General features: G+C 40.7%; 1 protein-coding gene across 1 annotated transcript in view; it reads left to right on the top strand.

Moving 5' to 3' along the window:
* Window positions 1-19,052, top strand: part of nrg3b (neuregulin 3b) — a 215,465-nt gene that overhangs the window by 181,903 nt on the left and 14,510 nt on the right. Inside the window, exons 3-6 of the mRNA XM_073490152.1 lie at window positions 609-682; window positions 8,710-8,736; window positions 13,507-13,609; window positions 16,475-16,601. Of these exons, the coding sequence (XP_073346253.1) occupies window positions 609-682; window positions 8,710-8,736; window positions 13,507-13,609; window positions 16,475-16,601 (331 nt within the window). The remainder of the gene's footprint in view (window positions 1-608; window positions 683-8,709; window positions 8,737-13,506; window positions 13,610-16,474; window positions 16,602-19,052) is intronic.

Below are 19,052 nucleotides of genomic sequence, written 5' to 3'. Positions count from 1 at the left end.
GTGAAACACACATTATAAAGTAAAGCAGTGTTTTGCATATTAAAGGGTAAAACATTGTAACAGGCGCAGCCAAACTTCAGATGTCATAATTTCAGTTGATATATTTGTGACAGTTGCTGAGGGATCTGCAGGCATCAACAGTGCAGGAATATTTATTTGATGATGAAGGCAAATATCTGGAGTGTGCCAGGACTTTGTTTACATGACTCCTCCAACTGTGGCAGCTTCCCTTCCGCTGTAGATCTTGCGTCCTCTGCATCACGCCAAGTCCTCTCCCATCCCAGTTCCCCGTTTCTTCCACTGGGACCTGGCATTCCTGTCAGTCATGTGCTATCAGTGAGGCTGCAGGCGCCGCTTAGGCCTGCCCAACTATCTTCCCCCTTCCTCTCTTTTTCTTCTCACCCCACCCCTCTCCATGGCTCCAGTGTGTATCTCCCTCAACCACCTCGGTCCTCAGCGAGCACTCGGCTTTTTACCGCTTCGTTTTAGGTTTCCTGTTCTCCACTTCGCTTATCTGAATCGGCTGATAGTTTCACGATGTACTTTGTTACTTCTTGCTTGGTTTGTCTTACTTCTAATCTCAAATGTTGTCTCTCCCTGTCTCCCAGGTGTAAGGAGGGATATCACGGACTACGCTGTGACCAGTTTGTACCCAAGACAGATGCTATCTTGTCAGATCCAAGTACGCCCGCTTTTCTATTTTTCATCCAACAGTATTGGTGTATTGATCTAGGACATGGAAGCAAATTCTGAACAAGTGCATGTACATGCCCATGAGGGAATCTCTGACTGTATCAGTCAACAAGATAAATATAAATAAAGTGAGATACATTCATGTTTGCTGCAAAGGATTGTGCAGTCCCCTGGGCCCTAAGACTCTATGTAAAAGTAGCTTCTGGGGTCCACAGTTCAAGTGCAACTGGAGAACTTTTTTGCAGATCTTGTTCCCTACATTTCCTGTCTGTTTTCTACTGTCAACTCGTTAATGAAGCCATAAAATGCCCCCAAAATCTCTATTACACTGTTTTCTCATAGTGCACCTTTAAATGAGTACCACATATTAGGCTACAAAGTTTAAGTATTTTAAGAAGGGTTTTAAAGACTGAAACTAAATATATAAATACATAAATAATCATATAAGTAAATGCCTAAATTAATGAACATATAATAAAATGTTTAGATAAATGAATAAACAGTATATGTCAATAATAACACTTTATAATAACCACAGTTATTCAATGGTAGATTTGTAATTTTAACTTAACTTTAGGTAAATGTTATTTGTCTGTTAACAATGAAATGACTTATAGACAGTTTATGAAGCAATTGTTTATTGTAAAGTCACAACTGGTGTTTATAATACATATGTAAATGATTAATAAATACAGTTTAGATCATCTATAAACATTGTTTGGATGGCCGATTGCTGCTTATAAAGTTTACAATTGATATAAACGGTTCATGAATACAATTCGATTGTTAACAGTCGAATAACTATTAGCTAAAATTTTAATAACTTTAAATTGACCATTTATTAAAGGTGCAATATGTAACGTATGTAAATTTATACCCAAAACACATAGAGGGCAGCATATGACGGAGTAGCCGGTAATTGCCGCTAACTGTAGCGAGTTAGCTCAGTTAGCAGTGCAGATAGCAGTCCATACTGTGAGCTCGGAGCACCAGGCGCATACAACGCTTACATGGGAGCTTTGGACCAGGACGGGAGGTTAGCAGCTAACTTCAATAGATTTCTCCTCAACATTATAGATCAACATCATAATTTTAGCTAATTTTGAACGTTTTTAATTAAAATTCTTAATAATGGTTATTATAAAGTGTTACCAATAATTATATATACTGTATATACATATATATATATATATATATATACTAAGAGGTTATGCGTTATCTACTTTAGGCTTAATATTTCCATTTTTGTGTCCACTAGTTTCATAACAGGTGGTCACACGTTGATTAATAGCATCATAATGTGTTTCATTTGAATCTACATGTGGCAGTTATTAGAGCCATAAAAACACTTTATTTGGTTATAAGACACGAAATGCATATCATGAGACTGCGTTTTTTTATTCGCCTACATAGGCACAGCGCTACCACACAGATATTAGAATTAAACCCTGTGCATAAAAACCTCCTGTATCTTTTATTATGGTCTTTAATCTTGCTATGCTTTGGTCTCGCTGCAAGGAAGGAAAGTCTTCAGTTTCCTATTGTTCATGAAAAACAATTCCCCCGGAGTCTTTGAATCCCCGTGACAGCTGTGTGGTGTAGTTAAAAAATAAAGTAAAAGTCAGAGGTACAAGGAAGAGAAATTGGAGGCCCCGAGCTTTTCCCATGAGACTGCGGCTTTACAAATTCACACTGTTTTATGGAGTGACTTGGCTCCTCTGCACCAAGAGTCACAGAGAGAACTTAACTCCTTTTGCCTTCTGCTTGATGCCACCAGGCCCACCGAGAGCCCATTAATGGGGTCACAAGCCGGTGTCACGAAGCACGTTTCATGCTCCCTAATGGCACCTGGTTTTCTCAATAAGATTTATTTTATCTTCTATAGGAAGACATCAGTTTTTCCGTGTGTATCCAGATCGGGAGATTTTGACATTGTTCTTTGAGATAAGCTGAATGTTATTATGGTTTTTTTGCACGAAAATGGACTCCAGACCAAACAAACAAAGTAGATTACTACACATTTATAGTAAATTTGCATTTATTAAAAATGTATAAGACAATAAGCCTCAGAAGGCAAAATGACAAAGAGGGTTTGTTTTAATATGTTTATGTATTTTTGTATTTATGTACTCTGAAGTGCACTATATGAGCATTTGCTATTATTTACTAATCTTAAAACTATATTTCCTGCAGTGCCTGACCTGAAAGCACTTCAACAAAATTATTTCGGGGGAAAAGATCACTAGAAATAAACCCATTTCAAAATAAAGCAGGATTGGAGCAGAAGATTAAAATGGATGGATTTTGCCAGTGGATTAAACATACAATATACCTCTTTTACAGTTGCTAAAACAGTTGCATCATCATGTTGGTAAAAACAAAACACAACGCGGATTAGGAATCGCCATGACAACAGACATAAGTCTCTATGTGCACTGTTGCTGCTCTTGCTGCAGCTCATGTGTCGTAGCCAGAGAACTTCAAGGCAGCAACCTTTAAACAAAGTTATGTCTGTTAGCAGCTGGCAGGTTGCATTTGTCCACAAGGCGTAGACGATGAGCCGGAGAGCCATTTCCCCTCCGCAGATTGATTTGTATGAATCGTTCTAACATTAAAGCGAAGTCTGAAATAATATAATTTGGGGTAACTTTTTATAATAATAATATTTGATAAATGGGAATTTTCTAGGTAATTCATTGCTCACGGTAGGAAAACTCCAAATTTTGACTTTTTAAAAATGCTGGTGAATTCATCAAATGTCAAATCTGGGCTGGGAATGACTTCTATATATTGTGTTGCAAAACATGTTTTGCACGCTAACCACCTACGGCCCGTCCCGGTCCAAGCCTCCTATGCTAGCAGTGTAAATGCCAACACTTGGTGCTCCGAGCTCCCAGTCTGGATTGCTAGCTGCACGGCTAATTGAGCTAGCTAGCTAACGTTAGCTGCAGTTGGTTCTTACACATTGTACCGGTTCTCATGAATCAGTAAAAAACTGTGGCTGCATTGGCGCTACAGGAAGAAGGTACATGAGTGTCAGTATTCAAGACATATACACATACTGTATACAGCCTGCACATGAACAATATGATGTGATCTACAGGTCATTTATACAAAAATGTCATGGAAAGCAAGGACAGACATTACAATATTTTTTTATGATGGTTCTATACAGTGATTGAGTTTCAGCTAACACAGTCTGAAGGCCAAACACTGCAAAACTCGCACACATGTCTGTTTCTTTTGCCACGCTTTCTTTATTCCCTTCTGTCGTGTTGTTGCAGACGGTTTGATGAGTACACGGCATATTTATAAAGGCATATCTATCAAATACCTATTTAAAAAGAGACTTTAAAATGTTCTAAAGCTTTTGTCAAAACATGTTTAAGAATCTTCAGAAGTCCCTTTAGTTCATGAACCCATCCTCAGTGTAGTATTACAGTCTGTATTCAAATTGTCTTGTATCACTGCTCCATGCATGCATCGGTTCACCAGAGAAAACCATGTTTTTGTCCACAATCGGTTTGATGAGTACACGGCATATTTATAAAGGCATATCTATCAAATACCTATTTAAAAAGAGACTTTAAAATGTTCTAAAGCTTTTGTCAAAACATGTTTAAGAATCTTCAGAAGTCCCTTTAGTTCATGAACCCATCCTCAGTGTAGTATTACAGTCTGTATTCAAATTGTCTTGTATCACTGCTCCATGCATGCATCGGTTCACCAGAGAAAACCATGTTTTTGTCCACAATCATTTAACCACCATAAGAGATAAGTCTACCCAGGAAGATTTGAGAGCAGAATGAAGCCTATTTTGATCTCTGTTGATACAGAGTAATCTAAAATTTACCCAGATTACCAAGGGTTTGGAGGATTATCCTGCTTTCAAAAGCCAAATCATGTAATAACATACACATATACATGCACACACACTGACAACAACTACAAGTAGGATGAGCTCCAGTGTAATTCAATTCATCGCGTGTCTTGTGTGTGCAGAAGCCAGTTTTTGTTTGTATTTGCATGCAGAGTTTAATTCCGCGTCTTCGTTCGTTGACGTGGACACAAATCACACCCCGTGGTGAGAAAAAGTTTCATCCGCTGTGCGCACTCTTGTTTTTTTTTTAAAAAAAACTGAAATCAATTTCTGTGCACCTTACAGTCACAAATCATTTGCTGCCCCTCATCCTTTTGTCTTGGTATCGACTGGCCGCAAAGCAGCCACTCAAAAAGAGCAGTCCATCACACACGCGCATACTCGCAGAGCTAGAAAGAGAAGCGGAGACCGTAGCACACATTTCAAAAAGCCCAGGGACAAAAGGAAGAAGAGGCTCCCTGCCAGGTACTCCAGCTCCACTGCTGTGAACTGGGCTTTGGAAGAGCGGTGGGGAGAGGGTGCTCAGGCCTCACATATTGGTGCACAGTAGGGAAGTGGTGGGGTCTTTAATTGGAGGCATGGGAGTGTATGAAGCCTGCAATATAGTTTACACCTGATTAAGGACCAGGTTAATGGTGTTCAGTTGAGCCAGTTGCACCTCTGAGACTACAGAGGTGGTGTTTGGTGGAAGATTGAAGAGGGAAGTAGATCAGTAACTAAGTACATTTACTCAAGTACTGTACTTAAGTACAATTTGAGATATTGAGTATTGAGTATTTCAATTTTCTGCTGCTTTATACTTTCACTCCAGTACATTTGGAGGCAAATAATATACTTTTTGCTCCACTACATCTATTTGACGACTATTGTCACTAGTTACTTTGCAGACTGCACGCTGCATTAGAGCCAGAGCAGCACATTTTAAAATTTATTTATTTTATCCACAAAAAAAATTTGATTCTGATAATCAGAAAAATGCTGAATATCAGATCCGATTGTTGCCAATGACGATAATGCCAACACCAAGTAAACAGTTTATACATATTATTATTATTATTATTATTAATTTACTTTTACGTGTACTTTTAATACTTAAGTACATTTCATGTCAGATAAATTAAGACTTTTACTCAAGTACTACTCCTATGGGTGACTCACTTTTACCAAAGTAACATTTTAACACAATATCTTCACTTTTACTCAAATATGACTTCTGGGTACTTTTTACAACACTGGAGGTGAGCCAGCATCTGAAAGAAGAGGCCAAGCCTCTAATTTGCACTATTTATCTCCGGTAGATATTAGGCCTAGAGTAAGTAGCTACACAGGGTATTTGGTTCAATAACACACACAGACACACACACACACACACACATTGGCTCCCCAGGTCCCTGCTCGCCCAAGTGAAGGAGGGGATTAAGGATTTGATTCACTCCTGCCATTGTCTCTCCCACTCGCCAGATTTCTGCCTCTTAATCGGGCCAAAAGCATCTGACATGATGCACAGGTATTCTCCAAGCCTGCTCAAGGCTCCCACAAGACAGCGTAAGTGATTCCCTGGGTAGCTCTGAGTTGCCAGTGCGAAGGATTGCGATGCCTGCACGTATTATGATTGGTGAATGTCTCCAGACATGCCAGTTCCAAGAGGATGGGATGTGTATCGGTGTTGTAATGACATCATCTGCACACGATGTGACAGTCGGGGCGATTTAGAGTGGAAAAGTGTCGGCTGTTGCCATGGGCAATCACTTGGGAAAGGCTTGAATGGATAATATAGATCAGGCAACATCACTGATTCACTGCATTCACATCTGCCGGCCTTGCCAAGTGTTTGTGCCACAGTGACAGTAAGTAACAAAAGTGTCGTATCTTAATCATGCAGCTATATCTCAAAACTTCCATGTGGCAAAAAGCAGTATGTCCGCCGGCCAGAATTGACTGGCTCTTAACTGTTTTCATCATTAGTTTGTGAGTTGCTGTGAGGCTGGTGATGAATCAGTGGGTGCCTCTAATAAATGCTGACATTTGTTAAATAATCCTCAAGGCTGCAGGGGATGAATGTGGAAATGATGAACTTACATTGTGTTCGATAAAAACATGATGGCACCTGCTTCCTGTTTGAACACAAACAGTTTAATTAGTAAATTGATTAATTTGGGGGATTTTGGGGGCTTTTTTTCCTCATATCTCTCTTGTTATCAGTGTAATCACGAAAATCCCTGTGCCTCATTAAGAAGCTGCCAGGCAGTGGAGGAGTAAAGACTTCAAGTTATTGTAACATTTATGGGTGAAAATGCTCTCTGGAACGTTCCCTAACAGTCATAAGTTCACTAACTGTCTTTCAAATTTGATCATTCACATTAAAAAGACCCCGAATCACACCATTTGTTGTAATCCACTCATCCAAAAGTTCATTTGTCTTTCGCCTGTCTGAATCTGACTCCAGCTCTCTGGGGTGTTTTTATTTTTCATCATCCTTGTAAGGCTGCAGCACTGACAGATTTTCCCATGGTGCAATCAAAAATCATCCGGGAACAGATGTTATTCCCTTTTTTTTGTTTTTGAGTGTGTGTGTGTGTGCTTGTGTTAGCCACTTTTTTATGAGTGTGCCCACCACATAATCTGTCAGTAGCTTGGCGAGCCGCCTTCTATTTAAAACTCAGACCACCTCTGTCAGAAAAGCAATTACTAGTGAGGGTTTCATTTTAATTTAAATGAGATTACATTACAGTGACATGAAAAAGGGGCACTGTCAGGATGGAAAGAACACGAGTGCTCCTTTTTATCTGTTTCCCCAGCACTGGGATTGGGGGGGAGGGCGGGAGGGAGGGAGGGAGAGAGTTCACTGCAAGAAGAAAGGCTCTGTGTGTGAGAGAGAAAGAAAGAGAAGAGGGTGTATGTAAAAGTTTGTGTGTCCGAGAGACAAAGACATACGGGCAAGAGTGCAACATACTGTATGTGTGTGTGTCTGCGCACGCATGTGGCACATCTTCAAGCGACCAGCTTGTGAATATTGAAAGGCTGCGCTCGGAGACAGAGGAGAACAATTACTGCAATGCCTCAGGCTCGAATCAATATAAAAGGCCTGTGCAGAGCAACGTCAGTGACATAAAGCTATATGATATGTCATTTTCAACTTTCATGATCCCTCCTCTAATCCCTCTCAGCCCCCGTATCTTTGTTGTTTGCCTTCTTCATTCAAAGCCACTGCGAGCTGTGTGAATCTGGCAAATTCAGAGAAGCATACCAAGCATGGAAGGCGGGCTGACTCATTACCTGCTGCAGAGAAAACGCAAACTTTTTGGCCTGAATTTTAAAGGTGCAATATGTGAGAATCGGCCACCTGTCGAATTCATACTCCAAACCAATATCGGGGCAGCCTATCGCAGGAGTAACAGCTAACTGCTGCTGACTGTGACTGCCAGTAGGTAGTTAGCTCAGTTTGCCGTGATGCTAGCATCTCGGACTCAGAGCTTGGAGCAGCGGGAGAGCTAGCACAGGTGTAACGGCTAGTTAGCATGCTAGCTTCAGTCTGCACAACATATCTGGAGCAAACTCCCAGAAAACAGCAGGTCCGCTCCAACTCTCACCTTAAATCAAGGCTGAAGACCTTTTTTGTTGGTTAGTTGCCTTTTATTGAAGCAAGTTTTAGGCTTTGATCAATATCTCAAACTGCACTGTAACTTTTATTGCCTTGTCTTTATTAAATATAATCTATTTCAGCTTCTTTTTCTATTTTAATTTTTTTTAATGTTTTGTTTCTTTACGTCTTCCTACTTGTTTTCAGTGCCTTTTAAATGCAATTTTTAATGTCTATAAATGTAATTGTATACCCCTGTAAAGCACTTTGTGTTGCCTTGTGTCTGAATTGTGCTATACAGATAAACCTGCCTTTGCCTCTGAAACAACAACAAGCCGTCATAACATCAAAACTGCTTTCTCTTCACATTCTGTTGACAATTTCAGTTCATTTTTTAAGGCTTTCAACAAAACATCTTACATACTGCGGCTTTGATGTGAATTCTGACGAAGATAGAGGCACATCATTCTCTAACTGTTGTATCCTCCTATCTCTTTCTCCCTCCCTCTGTTCCCCCCCCCCCCTTTTTTCTCTCATGCCATCTTGAACGGAGCAGCAGACGAGCTCGGGATCGAATTCATGGGTAAGAGAACTTTTTCATTGACTGTTGGCCGCTCGGCACTCAATCTTTCATGTCCCCTACTCCTGTGAAAGCACCACATACAGTACGAAACGCACAATCCTGCACAACAAGGCCACTCACCTTGGGAAAATTAATGCGGGCCAGTCGCCATGGAAACACCGTGGTGGTGAATTAGGTGTATTCTGTCTGCATGAAGAACAGTGCTGTTAGAGAGGAGTGATGTAATGAGGACAGAGCGGTTAAGACAGACGGTTCCTGTGTTAATGTGCGTCTGCCAGGTGCGTGCTTGGTCAGTTTAGCAGCAATTTATGAAAATGTCACGTTGTTAAAGGCATGAAGGAATGATCATCTCTGTTTTAAGTTACATGTGCTTTTTTTAATTACAATAAAAACCTGTTTGGAATACTTCTATCCGACCCTCTTTCTTAAATAATGACACTGTTCTTCATCCAGAGGGAATATACAGTCTCTCACACTCACACTCCGCCGCACACGTGACGTTTCTCATTTTCTTCTCCGCTGTCTTTTCCCCGCTCTCCAGCTCCCTTTTGTGCATACATAAAAACCAACACAGCATGCTGTGAAGTTTTCCATTAACATGGCTTCATACGCCAGCGTCACGTCACACACCCGCTCCAGGAAATAGAAAGGGGGAAGCTCTGAAAGAAAGAGAAAGCCCCGGCCCTGCTGCTGCTGCTGCTGCTGCTGCTGCTGCTGCCACACAAACATTCCTCAGTTCGATGATTTTAATCTGGGGACTAAATTAGTTCAGAATGCCGCTGCTGCAGGTGGGCGGATGCGTTAGAGAAAATGAGAACAGGATTGATCGATTGATAGCCGGACGGATGACAGACAGAGGCGCCGATGGTTTTGGGGGCTCTGATCTCGGGACTGTGCGTTCTCACTTGCTTATTCATTGTGTCCCATTATGACTTCCCCTTCTGCTTTAGCAATGAATCTTTTGATAACTGTTATATAAGTCCGATATGTGACAGTCTGAGACGTCGGTCCGGATACAACAAAGCTCTATTTGAAGTGGGATTGAGTGCTCCAAATATGATCTCCTCTTTTGATATTCTTGCATTCTTCAGCCCAGTAGCGGGAACGCTGTGTCTCACTAGTTTGCCCCGATGTATTTCAGGCTGAATAGCCCCATTTTGTCATGGCTACTTTACCATGGTCTTCATTATAGCACTTCTTTCTAGTCATCTGTAGAGTGGTTGGCATAGCTGGCCATATGGGATTGTGTTGTCCTTGTGTCAATATGACATGGCTTAGCCAGTGTAGCTGAGGCTGTTCAGTTTGTCCCGTTTCCACAATGCTCTTGCATCTAATTTCAAGAATGTCTTGTAGGCATCAGGCATGAAAGGCCCTGTAATGGTTTTATGTACAGACTGCATGTTGGTTTTTCCTCGCAGCCATTCAGCAGAGCTTTGTAGACAGCTGTTTTTATGTGCCGATCGGAGCCTGCACCATCTATCCGAAGGAGACGGGGGTTGTCTCAGGTGGTGGTCCTCATGAGCGCTGATGATGTGGCAGCAAATGATGATGTTTTCCATATATTTCAAAGATGCAGCCGTCAGAGAGGTCATTCCACTGATGGTAAAGGCCGGAGGGTTTATGGGGGGAACTTCTGTTGTTCATTTGTACAACAGAAGTTCATTTCTGTTGCTGTGTTGGTGACAAATTACAGGGAGGGTCAAGAATCCGTGAGTCAAGGACTTGCTGACAATTTCGCCAGTGTCAAATGTTTGATAGGTTCTATTACAGAGGCGCACCGTCAGGAGAGGCAAACCAGGCAAATGTTTAGGTCCCCACAAAGAAATCTGGGAAAAGGGACCCCTGATGGCCACTCATATTGGCACATTTTGCAATGACAACTATAAATCCTCTTAAACCTCCGATAAAGGCACTACTGTGCACCGCTTCTGCCTCAAACCACTGCTTTATTTATTGATCCCTGGCCTTATAGCGTGGATTATAACAATGTGACAATGCAGAGGTTGTTTATTTACTAATTTAGATTTTAATTGTTCTGATTTTTAAAGGTGTAATACGTAAGAATTGGCTACCTGTCGAAGAAAGGTCACTCGAAACAAATGGAGTGCAGCATATCACTAGAGTGTTACGAGACAGGACAGGTTGGGGCTAGTGGGTTAGCATGCTAACTTCCGTAGCTATCTCTGCAACACAGCACATAAATGTCTTTGGCATAACATTAGTTATTTCTTCACATACTGTTTACAATTGGCCATGTTGGCTTATTATAATTATCAAATCACCATATATGTTGCAAGATACATTAAGACATTTCAATACACTAAACTGCAGGAGAAATTGCTGAGAAGCTGCATTAGTATACGTACACTATTCTGCCTTTATTTCTCCTGATTCAAGTTCATATATTTTTGCAAATGTTAAGTATTTATAGATATTATTTCCCGTAAGGTTTAGTGCCTTTAGCATTGAAAAAGTCTTTCAATCACAATCATTAAAACCAAATTTCCATCTTTTGTGGTGTTGGATTCCCACAGAGTGCTTTTTTTTGTTGAACTCTGAATTCTTTATTTCTGCCGAGAATCATTTGAACTTACCTAACTGTAATCTGCAAAAAAACAGCAGGATAAAGTCAAGCTGTTTTTGTAAAACACCCCCTTTCATTTAAAAAAATAATTTGAAAATGTCTGTTGATCTTTACGAATCCAGAGGCATAATATTCTGCCAATGGCATAAAATGATAAAATATGTCTAAATCAAAAATTGAAATGAATCATGTATTTGGAGAATCATAACTACTAATATATAGAGTCACTTTCATCTTTTCCAATAGACATACGTGTCATTTACACTGGGGACATGTCCCAACCACTTTGGGAAATGTCAAATTTTGTCCCCATCACTTTTTTAAAGGATAGTTAGTCAAAATTGTGATTAAAAATAGCTTGCACCACTGGTGAACATGGCTGCCTCCATGTCTGAAAAGAGTCCCTCATTACAGTGCCTCAAATCACATACAGTAAGCTGAAGGCCATTTGAATTACGTCCCCACTGCTTTTTAACACAGAGTGACGCCCTTGCCAATAGATCTTCTGCTGGAAACTATATGGCCCCGGACATGTTCTTATCCCACCCCTTTATAACACATATGTATGTGGAAAAAAACTCAAATCTATGTGCATGTATTTAGATTTTATCCACTTTCTATTATCATCAAATATAAATATTGGTGTCAATGTCAAAAAAATCTAGTTGCACTCAGACTAATAATGCACAATATTGGCCTGGAGAAGTAAATCACACACCAAATTGCATAATTCAAGATGCTAATATGCCAGCAAAAACAACTCAAATTCAATGCAAAACCAAAAATATGACTAAATCATCTTCATAGCGGGTTGTCTGTTTGCCAGTATTAAAAATCGCAATAGTGTGTCACAGCTGGCCACCTCCGCAGCATCTCTGTGCCTCCTGCTTCCTTTTCACAGGGAGCTGAGTGGGCAGTTTGGACCTCTGATGTATATATACACACTGCCACTCATATGTGTATCCACATATTGTAACCCCCAGGATGTGTTCAGATGTTATCTTTATATTTTGCCCGAAGCATTCCGATATTAAAAAGGCTTCCCCTCGGTTTGAACTACACCGTCCCTCAAATGTGTCGACGCAGCACTGATGTAATGCAGAGGAAGAAAAACGAAGGAGGAAAAAACAGAAAAGAAAAGGACTGCTTGGTTGTGCTCTTTGAACACAGGAAGCTCTCTTATGGTCAGCGAGCCCTTAAGAGAAGAGTTTGAGGAAGATGATAAACCTGTGCAGACAAGCACGGATGAAGAAGACCTCCCAGGACAGTTCTCTTCTGACAACATCAAAAGGTAGAGACAAGCCCTCAAAGGTCATGAACAGGCTGCTGTGATGTTTTTTGCACTCTGCCTTGCAGTTGTCAGGGTGGTGAGAACAGACACAGGGGGATTTATTGTTTCTGGAGTGATTGAGTGATGTCACAAGAGGTTGTGTTCAAGGTCATGAGTGACTCGGGGACGGACAGGTCTCTCCGTAGCGGATGTCAGTGGATTAGATACAAGTTGCAGCTTTAGATCGCGCTCGCTCTGACCACCAGACGACTTGTCGTGATTCTGATAAGCCAGCCCGCGCATTGCGCCGCCTTCACCCCCGCACCACCATGCGTGGTGGTAAGTAGTGCAGCGCCACAATCCAGCTGCTCAGTCAGACAGATATCTGCTGGGATCAACTGCTACTTGTCCCAGCTGCTTGTGACCTTAAGCCTCCGCTGCTGATGTGCAGGGGTCTGACAAGAAGCTCCGGGAGCATTCATTTGCCGCTAATTCCCTGTCGCCATCAGTCTCTGAATGCTGACAAACATACAGTACACGCACGCACACACTCTCTGCGGCCCCCGCTGTGCGGAAACTCCATCGGTGTTGCCTGCTGGGTTCGTCTGAACGAAATGATTATCACACTTCAGTTAGCACATGTCACTGAGCCCCTGCCTGAGTCTGCCATGTCCCTATCCCATGCTCAAACGTTGACATTTACTGACAGCAGCATTGGTTGCTTTATGCTAATGCCGATTGTGGGTGGATGTCTGTGTGTGGCTTTGTGTTTGTTCGTCCGTCCGCCTTTTGTGTGTGCATGCAGTATGTTAATTCATGATACATTTATTCCTCCCAGCTCAATCACAGCCACAGCCCATATCCTTTGTGTCACGGAGGAAATTCAATGGCCTGAACTGTATTCTCTCCTCCGCAGAGAGCGGTGACACCTACCAGAGGCAGGTGCTGTCCATCTTCAGCATCGCCTCGGGGATCTGTCTTCTCGGAGTGGCATGCATGGCTCTCTACCGCCGCAACAAGTGAGTGATGCCAACCAGCATCGCATTAGTAGACTGTGCCCCCAGCTGTGCAGAAAGAGCACTTTACTATCATGGCATGGAGCCCAATGAAATTCTAAGTGTGAGTCAGCTAGACGATGTCAGCAGGGCATCAAATCTGAATTGTGCAGGATGCATTTGGGACCGATGCTCATGTAAGATTTATTTGGGAAGTGGTTTTAGCAAGCAGGGGTGTCACAAAATGCTTCGCACTAAACAAAATACAAAGATAAGTTCAAAGACATTAGACCGTAAGCGTTTGTGTGCATGACTGGATAAGAAGGCAGGCAGCACGAAAAGCAGCCCGCCAAAGTCAATTACTCACGATGGGGAAGAGGAAACAAAAGGAAGGTAGACAAAGAAAAGTAATGGCAGGGAGTAGACGGGGGAGTTAATGCAGGTTATGGCGATTGAATCGGGCTCGATAAACAAAAATAGGTTTCATTGTCAGTACGGTTGCACGCTAAGTATCGGTCAGTGTGACCAGAGAGGCCCCGCTCCACAGGTAATTAACTTACTGGAAATGAACTCCACACTCCCTCTTAAATTGAATCTCTTTACCCCAAATTTTTTTTGACAGTGCCGCTTAGATAAATCGCTCCTCCTGCTAATGCTCAAGTTTATTCTGCTCTTCGGTGAAGATGTAAAATTTCATTTGTATCAGTGCTTCACAGCAAAGATTAGCCATTAAAGTTGCATTTCTGAGAGTGTTTGAAGGCTATACAGAGGAGTTAGAGATGAAAGAGGCAGGATACAGAGGCCAGATACCTCCCAGCAGTCATTGATTATCATGAACTGGACTATGAAATGATAGGTACTGCACCATATTGTTAAGTGTGATGATTGAGCACACCTGAGTTAAATGCGCAGTATGTATTTTCTGCCACTAGTGGTTTCAAAAACAAGAAAAACCAAACAAGTAGTTTGATGATGTCATGAATTGGCGTGGGATCATGTCATGAGTTGTTGACTTTAACATGAGCCAGGTAATGTTTACTTAAGTTCTCAGTCTCTCTATCATCTGGTGTTTACCCAGAGGTTAAAGGGACAGGCAACTAAATGAAATGCACCATTAGCTTGAATGAAATCACAGACTTGAACATTGTAGGAAATAATTAGGATAATTAAAGTACAAAACAAAATATATGACTGAGGTCCAGTCATTTTTTAGACATTTTAATGTGAAAATGTTACATATTATATATTCGAGTTTGAATGAGTTTTAAGCTGTTACTTTACAGGGGCACTATGTAGTTTCAGAGAAGGAATTCAAACTCAGAATTTTTATATTTACATTATTAATGAGGTTAATGAGGTTCTCAGAGGAAAATAAGGTCCCCATAACACTGTTTGAAGCTAGAAAGGTGGCAGGGTCCGCCACATATAATCAAAGTAAAACAGTATGAAATTGTGTGTATTCAGTTTATTCAGTCATGAAATCGAAGTGTTTGTTTATTTAGTCTGTTTAGGCATAACAATCAGTCAATGACTCTTTCGCTTCTGATTAAAATTTCTTCCCCAAAACTACATAGTGCATCTTTAAGGTAAAAAAGTTACTATATGTTGCTTTAAGTTAGTCATTTGGTTGACTGTTATTTCAGATGGGCCCTGGTGTAGGATGGTTGTTCAACCACTTTAGTAATTTTCTTCCTAAATTCCAACTTTTTCCTTTGCTCAGAAACATTTAACCGGCCTCGGCAGCAGAGAGAATTAAGCAACCTAGTATTTAAAAATGAACATTTAATGGTGAATTAAACATTTAATCCAAAAGTCTTAAGCATCAATTAATTTTTAATCCAATCAAAGTTTAATCCAAAATGAAGAAACACTCTCATATTTTATATTTAGCATAGCTAAAAGATGCCATTTTCCTTCGCTCTCTCTTCACTTTGTGTTTGTTTTGTAAGAGCTTCTCTTATGGTAAAGATCGGAGGCAATTATGCTGTGTAGGTGACAAAGAATCAAAGCTATTAATGGATGAATCAACACCTACCTGCCGCTGTTAATGTGACATGTTCACACGTGTATGTAGATATGAAACCATTTTACCGACCTGAAATCTTCTCCTGCCTCTGTGAGGATTCAAAGTCTGGCGTCTCTGGAGATATTTCTGGAAATCTCCTTCTTTCTTTCTTTTCCTGGAATATTATCACAAAAGCATGTAATGGACGTTTCACGGTACATTGCCTTGATTAAATTTCCACTTGTGCAAAGACATCTTCTCTCCTAATGCTATTTTTGTAGCCGGTTCCAGGGTGTGTGTTTTTTTTCCACATCTGTCAAACCTCCAGTCACAGCTTAGGGGGAGGGGGGGGGAAAAATCCCCGCATTTGAGTTGCAAATTGACTGGTGCTCATTTTGTCACTCTGACCTTTCGCGGCGCTCATACATTTGCAACGTTTGACAAATGTTGTCAGATCTCGTGGTCTTGCCATTGAAATACTTCCCTTAATGGGCAACTGTGATGGTGTATTAGCAGGACTTATCTCAAGGCATCTGCATGGTTTTTCCTGTTTTTACACACATTCAGCAGAGTGTGTGCCAGGAATAAAGGTTAACAGGTCAATAAATATGATCACCTACAGTACCTTGCTGTTACATGTGTGCATAAAGAGCTGGCTCACAGAAATCAATGACCGGACTAAAGAGTGTGTGTTGTCATTAGAGAGGAGCGTGACCGCAGCAAATAAAGCCAGACATCTAGAGAGAAGTACACCACTGTGGCCACTCTCCTCCTGTTTTGTTAGCTGTTTCTCTCTCATGGAAATATTTTGTTTTTTAATTACAGTTCTGGTTTACCCTTTAGTAGTTGTAATATTGCAATCTATCCCTTTTCCGTCCCCACAGAAGACACAGGGAAAAACTCCAGGCTCATTTCTCCGATAGCCGCAGCCTGAGGGACTGCAGCGTCAACGCCTCCGGCCTCATGTCCAAATCGACTCCTCGTCTTCAATACAGCCTTCAATTCCAAAAGGTAAGTCTTTACCTATTATTGATTTATCCCCCCGCCATACTTTTATCATCATTATGATCAGTTTCATCTCAATATGTATAGCACTTCTCCGAAAAACAGAGCGCCTGACAGGATGATGTATGGTGTGTATCTTAATAATCTCTCCACTGGCTGAAGCTTTTTGTTCACACTCACATCTGACAGGAGCTGAGACAGAGGGGAATTATGGTTTAAAATGAATGCATCGTGTGTTATAGAGGAAAAATCTGCTTGTCGTGTTCGCATTGACAGATTCGTGTGACAAACTGCAGATTGGAAATTCTAATCTGTGGCGTTTCACAGACCCTGAACTCACCATGCAAGCACAGCAACAATACTGTACACTAGACGATTAATGTTAACTGGCATTTTGCGGCTGGCATTTTACGAGTGAGGCCACCACAACTGTTTTGCAGGTGCTTTTGGTGTTTTTTTTTTTATTTTGATTTTGCAAATGGGACTGCCTAGTGGCTCTTTTTGCCGTTTATCAAGCAGAAGGACAGAGAGGTTTGTGCAAAATGGAACACTCAAGAAATGAAAAGAAAAACAAAGTGGTGTGGTTAAATTATTGATTAATGAGGAAACATTTTGGAGAGAAACTGTGAGGCAAAGGGGGGGGGAAGTCTAATTTGGGCAGCTGCAATAAAAAAATCACAAAGACAAACTCCTGGTTTAGTGAAAAGAAATGGCAGGGGGTGGACATAAAAGACATAAAAGAAAAAATAGCACAAAGTGAATCACAGTGCAACACGACACAGCGGTGGAGAGAACTGACCCAGACATTCAAAAGTAGATGTCACTGATACAGCTGATTCCTCCACCGAATCCCGAGGTAATTGCAGCCTAATGCTCGCTTGTAAAGGTCCTATCAAAAGAGTGCACTTGGCATAACGCATTAGCACTTTCCTGAATGCACCCTCTTTGTTTGGTGTTTGAAAAATGGTCACATATCATTTGTTATTTGCCGCCGCACTCTTAATACAATATTGTTTTATAGTTTTTTTTATTTGTTCAGTGTGCAGCTTTCATCCATTGTTGGAGGAACTCATACCCATCGCTATCTTCTGATCACGAGCCTGTGCCAGTGTGCAGCGGCTCTTCATAAATCTCTAGGTGTTACTGACCCTCACAAATAAATCCTTCGCATCCTCTGCAAGTTGCCAAACTCTCTCTTAAAGGGGCACTGTGTCGTTTTGGAGAAAAGATTCAAACTCAGAATTTCGATATTTACAATAGTAATGATAATAATACAAACTCAGAAATGTTAATTTTTTTTCCACAAGCTGTTAAACCTGAAAATAAGGTCCCCAGAACACTGTTTGAAGCTAGAAAGGTGGCAGGGTCCGCTAAATATAAACAAAGTAAAACAGTATGAAATTGTTTTGTCCTTTAAGGTCAGTTTGTTTATTCAGTCATGAAAACAAAGAGTTTGTTTATTTAGATTGTTCAGGTATAAAAATAATGTCTTTCCCCAAAACTACATAGTGCACCTTTAAATTACGCATGTGTAAAGGTAGGTTATTACTGGGGACGAACAGGCATGTGGTACGCTTTTTACAGCGTTTGTTTTCGGCACAGTTGTTGTTGTTTTTGCCTAAAATTCCTCCTTCAGGTTCAGCCTTGTACTGTCATTTCTGTGTTAGCACTTTGCCAAATGTAGCCTGCAACTGAGGCTCTTTAATAATGCAACAGTGTCTAGTGTCACACACTGAAACACAAACACCCCTGAAGCTAACCCCACCCACGGAACTGCAGTTGGCACAATCTGAAAGCTTTTTGAGGGTGTCGCAAGAAATTATGGCTTTGAGCCACTGACAGCTTGAAGAAGTTGTTCAACATTTGATGTAAATGTTGTCGCTGTTAAGTAGCTGTGTTAAATTAAAGGATCCCATATTGGAGTAAGTGATATCTTTGTGTCTGTAATAAAGCAGGTGTAGGCTCCATAAAAATACTGTGAAAGTATGAAAAACATAAAATCCACGGAGAGAAACGCACACTATTCAGACACAGTGCCTTTAAATGGGCCGTGAAGACTTCTGTAAGGTTGTGATGTCACAGCCAGACTGGTAAAAAGTATAGTCATACTTGAGTAAAAGTAAAGATATTGTGTTAAAATATAAGTAAAAGTAAGTCATCCATATGAATAGTAGTTGAGTAAAAGCCCAAAAGTATCTGATATTAAATGTACTTAAGTATCTAAAGTAGGTCTACAAGTAAAAGTAGATGATACATATATTTATATGTATGTATGTACTGTATACTGTGTCGACTCAACATGTGTCTGATCAACAGAATCAGTGTTTTTTTATTTATCTTATTGATGATAAAAGAAATTGATTTAAAATCTGCTATTTTGGCTCTGATGCAGCATGTAATCTGCAAAGTAATTAGTAACTAAAGTTATCATATAAATGTAATGGAGTAAAAAGTAAC

This window comes from Pagrus major, chromosome 20 (assembly GCF_040436345.1).
Source record: "Pagrus major chromosome 20, Pma_NU_1.0".
Classification (NCBI taxonomy): Eukaryota; Metazoa; Chordata; class Actinopteri; order Spariformes; family Sparidae; genus Pagrus; species Pagrus major.
The sequence above is the reverse complement of the archived record's forward strand: the minus strand, read 5'-3'. Positions and strand labels throughout refer to the sequence as shown.